The following is a 9,626-nucleotide window of genomic DNA, read 5'->3' as shown; positions in this document are numbered from 1 at the left end:
GACTAGTAAGTGGCTGACAGTGTGAAATTTATTACTACTTATAAAGGTACTGACTTCAAACATAACAGTTGCACTACTTCTGACTGTCTTTTGGCTGTCTTCTTGTACCACCTCAGAAATAAAAATATTTCATGGGTGGGTGGGTGTAGAAGCGGGGGGTTGGATTTTTTTAATGTTTTTTTTAGTCACAACATAGCCTGTGTTCAGTTTTTCACACAAATAGGTTCTGAGTCACTTAACAAATTAACAAATTCTTTTCCCTATCTTGCTGAATAAGTAGTATCTGAAAATAAAATACCTGCACCAAAATCAGCTTTAAGTGCCCTTTTTTTCAAAGTAAATCAGTGACTACTTGTATGATAATAAATGAGCCTTTCTTGATAATATAAAGCACCTTCTGAGTTGATAAGCAGGTTCTGTATTTCACATGGACTTTCACTATTATCTGTGTTTCTCTTCGAAAATATTGTAGGTGTTTAAGCTTTACTAGAAGAATTACAATTAAGTGCTCAAATTTGTCATATATTTTCTTTGTTATGAATATAGTTTCAAGATAACTTTGCTTCTTGTTCTTTTGCTATATTTTAATGGTACAAACAAGACACCTCAATTTTTTAATTAGCAAAGAGAAAAACAAACAAACACATAAGATGCTGCTTGTTATCCATTGTAGAAACTGACTTTTGGAGCTCAATGGGCTCCCAGCTGATGGATTTCTGTTACACCTAGATAGGGTGTTCTGTCAAAACTAGAGCCAACGTGCTATTTATCCCATGTACAGAAATCGTAATTGATTACTTCCTTCTACTGGATTAAGTTGCTTAGTCATTACCAGAGGCTTAATCTGGGATTAAATGACATCTTTGCTCATAAAATCCATTTCTATTTGCACTAGTCAGTTAAAAAGTATGTGTCTATTTACATTCTTATAGTGTATGTTTGTCTCCCACTGCATATTAAACTAGCTCTTAGGCTTTAATTTTCCTTTATTGCCATCCTGTTAGCATAGGAAACATGTGAAATGTGCCATAATAATTTTTGGCACTAGGTTCATAGGTAGGATCACAGTAGGTGCTCTAAGAGCCTACTTTGCTTTCTTTTTTCTTAAGCATGCCTGTACATTTTACAGAAGAGCAGAACAAACTTCGTCTAGAAGAAAAAATGCATAACCATCCCTTCAGGTGAGCAGGGCTTTAATAAGTTGCCAACACTTCGTACAGGATGAGTAGTTTGAAAGCATTGTCAGGTCAGATTTATTTAATACGGTGTAGGAGATACAAATGACACAGCAGGTACGGCCTTTGCCTTCCCAGTAGGACTTGGACAAAGCTTCAGTTCTCCTCAGGGCTCTGCAGGCCTGCCCATCAAGCTGCTCCAGCATAGCGCGGAGCCGCGCTGCCCGCCTGAGCCGTGCCACTCGTCTGTGAGACTGTCCTGCTTCCTTCTAGTGCACACGGCAGAGACGAACTGGTGCTGTTTTACCCTAAATTCCCTGTACAATTTTCCCTTGGTTCCCTTTGAACTTCTATGAATTGCTCTGTCACATTGTGTGGTTGTGTATGCCAGTTGGGTTTCTGAGCATGTTGATAAAAAAAAGGTTTTAAAAATTTCAAGCATGTTTTGTGTCTCATTTTGTATGTTGTTAGCTTTTTGCAGAGTCTTAGTTGGATTATTTGCTTTTACTCTTTTACTTCTTTTTTATGTCTTGTACGTTATCAAGAAGTTATAATGTTATAGTGCTGACTTTTTGAGTCAATATTGCTGTTAGCATTCTCACTGGGTGAGTTTGAAATGTAGCCGTTAACTGCTGTAAATTGCTGACATCAATGGGACTATTCTACCAACTAGAAATCTTGAATTATTATTATTTTTATAGCAAATAAAAACCAATATTTACATTGTTTGATGTTGCACTAAAGCTCTTAACACAAAATTTCTGTCTTTTTGTGTATTTTATTTTTTATTTTTGCAACATCATGGATGCATATATCTGAGGGTAGAAGGATGCTTATGGAGAAGACAAGGAGGGCAGAAGAGGCAATGTAGCAAAAAAAAAAGTGTAGCTTTTAAATTATGATGGCCAGATTAGAAATAATTAATTGACTCTCCAAGATGGTTTTTAGTAATCTTTTCTTTGCAGTTATTTTTTAAACTTTGCAGAAGCATTTGTACACAGTTTTAAGAAAGGGTGATGGAATAAATGTCTTAAGGGCAGAGATGGGCAGCAATCATCTTTAAATTGATGGATGAAGACTGCAGACCATCAGTATATATGATTGAGGGGTTTTGTATTAGAGAAAATGGCATGGATTTGCATTTGCAACAGTTGAGGAAAGAAAAAAAGAAGTGTTAGTTTGTAAGAGGTGGATTTTAGAAATGTTCAGGAGATGGGGGAACAAAATGTGAGGATCATCTTAACTGACATTTTGCCTGAGTTGGAGGGAAGCGAAGCAAATGTTAAGGCAAAGTAGGGTTGCAGGGAGCTCTAGTACTTAATGCAGAAGTGACCAGAGCATGGATGGGTTATACTTGTAAAGGTCACAAAGAGAAAACGTTTCTAGAAAAAAGCATGCCTCTTGTCTGTGGGAGCACTGATGATACTGAATCCTTCTTTCTTGAACTGAAGCTTATTATTCTTATCCTTTGGACATGGATATAGATAACAGATTATTCCTTTCCTGTTTGCAGCAGTCATTTATATACTAGAAGGCAGCTGTCATGTCTAAACAGCTTATATTCTTAATTTTTTCCTCATGGAACATGTTTTTCTAGATCCCTAATCAGTCTCATTCCCCGCTTCTTACCTCTCTTCAGTTCCTTCACTTATTTCTGAAAGTTCTGTGCTGGAACCAGACACTTTTAGCGTTTAATAGTATTTTTAGTAGTGAGAAGAGTGGAAGGATTACTTCACATATCTGGAAGTGTGTGCTTTCATCTGTACTCTCAGTACAGTGTTTACCTTTTTAGCAGTGGTTTAAGAGAGTTACTTGTGATCTGTGATAATCCCTGATGCTTCTCTGAAGATGAGCCAACTACTTGTTCCACACTTCATACTTGTGTAGTTTTAAGCAGAGTTGCCCCTGCCTTTTATATGGGATTATTTTTCTGAACATTTCTCTGTTTTTTCAAGATCATTTTTGAATTCCAGTTCTGCCTTCCAACATATTTGCATGTTCTGTGACCTCTCAGCATTTTGGCTGGTGCAGAAAGTGCAGCACCCTTCCTTCACTGCAAAACCTGTCGAATGAGGCGATGCTTGTTAAATAAAATGAGGGTATGACTGTTGGACCACCTATCCACCTGTGTGCTGGCAACAGTAGTGCTGGACAGCATTCCTGAGCAGTCCGGGAGTTCAGGAATGTCTTTTTGGTCCCAGTGGTCTTCTAAGCTCTTGCGTTAAGTTCTTGCTGCTGCTGCTAGGTGGATGAACCCAGGGTGGATATCCATAGCGTCACCATTGTCACGCTGCATTTGGCTGTGTAGATTTATCCTCAGAGAGAACCTTCTCTGTTGCACTGATCGTGTTCACAGATCTATCAAGCTAATGTGGTCCCTTCTGCTCTTGCACTACCTCCAATGATTCATACAGTTGCTGCTCTTAATGCAATTTATCTTTTACCCTGTAGTCCTTATAATTTTTTTTCAGCTGAGAGGTTAGAAGTTTTGTGTTTTTTTTTTTTTAATTTAAAGATTCATGTTAAAGAATGAAAGATTTTAGAGGAAGACTTAGGGCAATTTTATATTATATAAATTGTATCGAGTATATAAATTAAATCGAGTATTTATAACTTGATTTAAATTCTAGTTAAGGCAAGTCAACAGCAACAAGGACTGCTTAGCTTGTGCTGCTTGCTAATTACAATGTACAATATGTACACATAATCTTCAAGTGTTTTACAAAGGCACTGATTTCCCAGTTGAGGAAGAATTGTGTAGATTCAGAACACTAGAAGTAAATGTCATTTGGTATGTACAATTGGTCACAACATTGGGTAAGCTGTGGACAGATTTCCAACTCAGAGTTAAAACAGACCTTTAAGCCAGCTGTTGTATCACCAATGTAAATGAATAAACCTCATGTAGTGGGTCATGCAAGCAGGGACCAACGGGGCAGGTGGAGAGGGAGTGATAGAGGCCACTTCCAGCTGAGTACTACAGCCCAGCAGGGGTTGTGGCAAATAGCTTCGTCCCTGGTGCGGATACGTTTTAAACTCTCGTTCAACTCAAATGCGGCTGAGCTGTGATCTGGGAGCCTCTACCTATCATGGAAAAAAGATACTGTCAGTCTAGTGATTTGGCAGCATGTTGCTGCTTCAGGAAGCCCCAGTTCTCAAGCCAGCATATTTTCAAGGAGTTGGAAAAGAAACTCCTGAGCATAATGCCTGGTGACTTAACCACTTTATTTTTTGCATTTCCTGAGTTCTAAAAATAGCATTTTGTGTGTGGTTAGCCCTGGTGATTTTGATATCTGGACTGTCTTGATCATGTGCCATATTTAATGCTGCTTTGTGAAATAGACAAGGTGAGGTTAAAAGAATAGTGTCTTTTGAAAATGCTTTGGATACAGCTTAGGTGATGACTGAGCTTTGGCAGGGGCTACCCAATCAAGAAATCTGCTGCAATGCCTTATTTAAGAGCAGTATAATGGAGTGAGGAATTAGGATTTAATGCAAGGGAAATGTGCTATGTGGGTGGGTCATGCAGATGGATTTTGGTAGGGAGATGAAAAAAGCTTCTGCAGTCACAAACACTAAAATTGCAGTGGTGGTACTTGACTGTTAGCAGGCAGGAGAGATGTTAAATCTGATCTAAATCAGTGCTCATTTTTTCCCCAGATGAAAATGACTACTTATGAAAGGTTAGAGGATTTATGGGGGTGTCAAAACATATGGCAGATGGGCTGGATTAGGACTCATGAGTACAGTAATCCAAATCCTTTCTGCCAAGCATTACAGAGGATCTCTTCCTGCTGCTGGGCTACACTAAATGTACACAGTCAGAGGAGCACAGGCTGTCAAGAGGCTCAGAGGAAGAGTTGCTAGTGAAAGTGCTTCTCTGAGCAGAGTTCATTCTGAAAGCACTTTCTTTGTAGGCAAAAGTCTACTGGGGAACTGATGATATTATTTTATTTTAATAAATTGCTGCAACCGGGGTGTTTTTTTTTTTTCCTTTGGTTTGCTATACAACGCCTGGAAGAAAGTAAAGCCAAAATGTGAGCTAAACCTTTCTAATTATCTCTGACTATATTATTATAGAGGGATAAAAGCTGTGCAAAAGTCATGAGTGTTGAGGGAGGAAAAAAGGACAATTAATTTGTCATTCCTCTTCTGAGCCAGCACTATCTATGTGTGATTAAAAAAAAAAAAAGGAAGGAAAAAAAAAAAGGCATCCGGCATCCTACTTTAAATTTGTGTGACTTGAAGTTTAAGTGTTAGAGACAGTTTTAGTCTTGGTTTTAGACTGAGTCCAGAGGATCTCCTCTGAAATCTGAAAATTCACAATGACATGTCAGTCTTACACAGGTATTGGTAGCTGTAGTTAATGTGTAGTTAATTTTAAAAAGATGTACAGCTACTGGCTTTTGAGAAGATCCATGTCTGGAAGCTTCTGGGGAAGGATGCAAACTGTTTGTGTCTAAGGCAACAAGAGGATACTTGCATTCTGCTCCTGTGGTCAGTTAACTAAGCTAAAGAATCCACCAGAGCTCCTTCTCTAGTTAACTAGTATTTTACAGCATGATAACTAGTGTTAGTTATCTGGTGTGAAATATCACCTACTGTAGTATCTCTGAGCTCCACAAGTGAATGCTTAGACATTTCATTTGACACTGATGTAAAATGTTTTGTAAAAATAATAAAGTTCTGTTAAAGCATGAAACATAATACTGCATATAGATATGTCATGTTCTTTGTAGAACCACGAAGTGTGAGGATCTGGACTTCACAAATCTTAAATTTAAGCTTAAGAGGCTGTAAATAGTTACTCCAGCAGGGAGGATGGATTAGCTCTGAGGGTACAGATTGCTTGTGTTCTAGGGCTAGGAGCAAGAGGCAGGCTTTTCATTGTTACTATTTTATGATCTATGAAGAAGGTCTGAAAGTTTTTAGCAGGTTTCTCTATTATCCATGAGGAACGGTATATCTGCTCTAGCATAGTTTTGTTGAAGAACTTGAATGTGAACTTTCTCAGCATTTAATTGAAAAGCGTATTTGTTAGAGCTTTAGGAAAGGGAGATTTTCTGTCAGTTGTTAAGTAAGTATTAACAAAATAGCAGTCCGTGAAAACTCACTTCTCATCTGTTAATCAAGTTTCACTTGTTTAGTACTTGGGATGTCTTAATCTTTCAGTGGTATATAGTCTTCCAGCAAAGACCTGCTCTGAATTTCTAATTAAAACAAACAAACAAAACCCCCCATCCTTCACTTTCCAGCCTCCTCCTAAGACACTGTAGAAGGATGTATAAAAACAGCAAAAAAGGTCACATTTAACATTTGAGAGTTGTTTATATGCATGTTTGAAGGAAATGAGTTTGAAAATAATTAAGCCCGAGGGCTGGGAAGAAGAATTTTCTTGTTGCAAAATATGACAGGAATGAAAGGACAAGTTGAACCAGGAATATAAGGTTTTACTGTGAGGGCGTACATGCTAATCCATGAAATCTGAATCATCTTTTTATTCCAAATATAAACTTAGTTGGGACTTTTGGTGATAACCAGTTTACACAGCTTTATAACATTAAAAGCATTTAAACAGCCCTGGCAGGCGGGGATGAAACAGTATCTGAGATGAGTTGTGAAGTATTGTCCAGCTTACAAGTAAGCTGTAGGTTGTTACAGTAGGCTTTCCAGGGAATATATTGATCATGAAGTGTAGATAAGGGTTTTGACTGATTTATTACAAAAAAATTGTTGATTTCCCAGGATATAGAAATATATAAAAATTAATAAATCAAACTGGAATTAACATGGCAAATGAAATATGTGGTCTCAGGCTTTGCTTCATCTATAAAAAGCACCAGCATTTTTTAGGTCATTCTGATACAAGTACGTAAATATTCTCATCATAAATTTGTTCTCTACTAACACCTCCATTGAATTCTTCCATATTATCTCAAAATTGAATGAATTAATCTAACTGCCATTGAATATTTTAATCTTCAGAAGGAGAAGCTATAAAAATATGAAAAGGACTACATTTCTTTATGAGATAAGCAGACAAATTATGATGACTAGACCATGTCTTGTTACTGGAACGTCAGTAACCTGATGGTAGAAAACTGAAATGACCTAAAATGGAGCAGCACCATCATCTGTATTTCATGATATCAATGGGAGAGTCCCCACACAGAGGAGAAAAATGAGCTGTTTGAAAGAAATATGATAAAACATTCCAGTGTGAGGTCCTGTTTTTGAATAACTGAGGAAACATTGAATAACCATCCCAGGAATGTGTAGTGTGAGATGGAAAAAACCAGACTGAATAAAATAAAAGAAGATTGACAAATAATTCTTTGTAATAATGGTGGGAAATATTATCAAAGTGCTTATACTGTATCTGGAGCTATTTGGCAAATAGTTTTTCTTTTTTTTTTTACATAAGGCATCTGAGAAATTGAAACATAAAAATAAGCATACTTTAGCTTTTACAGATTCTTCTGCAAAGAGAGAGTAATCCAAAACAGCTTTCATTTAAGGCGCCTGTGTAATTGAGAGCAGAACTTAAGCTCATCAGTCCTAGAAATAGGTGAGAAAATCTTGCTTCCTGATTCTCATTTAGAAGTGATGTTTCTGCAAACATTTGAATAAGTAAGCGTTTTCGGATGCAGCAGGGGGGAACCCAACAAGCAGTTCCAGCTGGCAAATGTTGAATTATTCCATAAATAAGTGGAGGTTCTTTGAGTTGCTAGCATGATGACATGGGTAGGTGTAGGCAGCTGTGTGCTTCACATAATATTATTTAGATGGGTATCAAATTGTGACAGGTTTTTTAGACCACTTATTTAATATGGTGTGCTTGAAGAAAAAAACCAATATATTGTTTGGCTGTGAGATGCAAAATTAAGTGGGGCTTTCAGCAGTAGGCAGATCTGAAGTCTCCAAATGATCACTGTAGTTAATAGGTAGGAGGTGGAAGGCCTAAACATGGAATCTGTCTGTTTTCCTCTCTTGCCTTCTTGGAAAGTTTATTTGGTTCTCAGGTGAAATACCTTAGGAGAGACTTTAATTATGGGAAACAGAACTGGAACATGCTTTAAACTTTAAAAATAGTTAAGGCAAACTGGCCATGACCGGGAGCAAAGAAAGGATTTGGGAGGTTATGTAGGAACCATTGTAAGGTTCCAAAAATGCCTCTAAATTAAAGAGTTTTCAAAGAGTTACACAACTAAATCTTAAGCAAGGACTGACATCCCTAAGATCTCTAAATGCTTGACTCTGATACAGGCTTGATATAGCTTAAATGAAAGAGTCTGTTCTTTTAGTCTATGGTCAACATCATACGCCAACATTTTGTGACCCAAATTGCAGAGACCAAGATCTATAGTGCTTGTTTCCATTACCAAAAGAAAAAAAAGTTGTATCAGATATTTCTCGGTTCCTTTTGTTTATAATTTACAGAATTAAACACCTGGTGTTGATTTATACTGATGATTTTTTTTTTTCTTTCAGCGAAAGAATTTGACTCTCTTCTTCAGCATTGGTTTATTGACCTCCTGGGGGACTGCACTGCTGGGTGTCCGCTTATACTGGATGGGCAACAAGCCCCCAAGTTTTTCCAATTCAGACAATCCAGCAGCTGACTCGGACAGTTTTCTCACACGTACGCTGACCTTCTTTTACCTGCCCACTAAGAACCTCTGGCTGTTGCTGTGCCCAGACACCCTCAGCTTTGACTGGTCTATGGATGCTGTGCCTCTTCTGAAAGCAGTCAGCGACTGGAGGAATCTACACACTGTGGCCTTCTATGCTGGACTCCTCCTCCTTGCCTACTTTAGCTTGAAGGGCTCTGGTAATGAGAGAGAATGCAACGGGAGAACTGTAATGAACGGCAAGCAGAATGCTAATGGGCATAGCTGCCACTCAGAGATGGAGTACAAGACACTGGAGGTGAAGTCAAGCTTTGCATCAAAAGAAGAGAATGGTATAAAAAAACACGAAATGCAGAAACTGCAGCTTCCTTCAACTGAGAACATTGTCATTCTGTCTCTGTCTTTGTTAATAGTGCCCTTTGTTCCTGCCACAAACCTATTTTTCTATGTTGGCTTTGTAATAGCAGAGCGTGTGCTGTATGTTCCTAGCATGGGCTTCTGCCTGCTGGTTACAGTAGGTGTCAGGGCCCTTTATGTCAAAGCCCAAAAGCGCTTTCTGAAGAACTTGGTTTTTTGTTCCACTGCTGCATTAATTGTTTTCTATGGACTCAAGACTGTTGTCAGAAATGGAGACTGGCAGAATGAGGAGATGCTGTATAGGTCAGGGATAAAAGTAAACCCTGCTAAAGGTAATTTTTGCTCTTTATGGTGAATGTTTTATTTATTCCTATCTGTCTTTGCATTGTCTGATTTTATCAACTATATCTAAAGGGAATACGTCAGGAAATGCCCTTTTAAGTTGCAGTAGTGTGTACATTAG

The 9,626-nt window shown here is 38.0% G+C and overlaps 1 protein-coding gene across 1 annotated transcript in view; it reads left to right on the top strand.

Moving 5' to 3' along the window:
• Positions 1-8,666: 8,666 nt before the first annotated feature.
• TMTC2 (transmembrane and tetratricopeptide repeat containing 2) overlaps positions 8,667-9,626 on the top strand; it is a gene marked incomplete at both ends in the record, with an annotated part of 47,947 nt that continues 46,987 nt past the window's right edge. The window contains one exon of the mRNA XM_010283196.1: positions 8,667-9,495. Within this exon, the coding sequence (XP_010281498.1) occupies positions 8,667-9,495 (829 nt within the window). The remainder of the gene's footprint in view (positions 9,496-9,626) is intronic.

This window comes from Phaethon lepturus, unplaced genomic scaffold (genome assembly GCF_000687285.1).
Source record: "Phaethon lepturus isolate BGI_N335 unplaced genomic scaffold, ASM68728v1 scaffold6873, whole genome shotgun sequence".
NCBI lineage: Eukaryota > Metazoa > Chordata > Aves > Phaethontiformes > Phaethontidae > Phaethon > Phaethon lepturus.
Note: the sequence above shows the minus strand (reverse complement) of the source record. Positions and strands in the feature narration are given on the sequence as shown.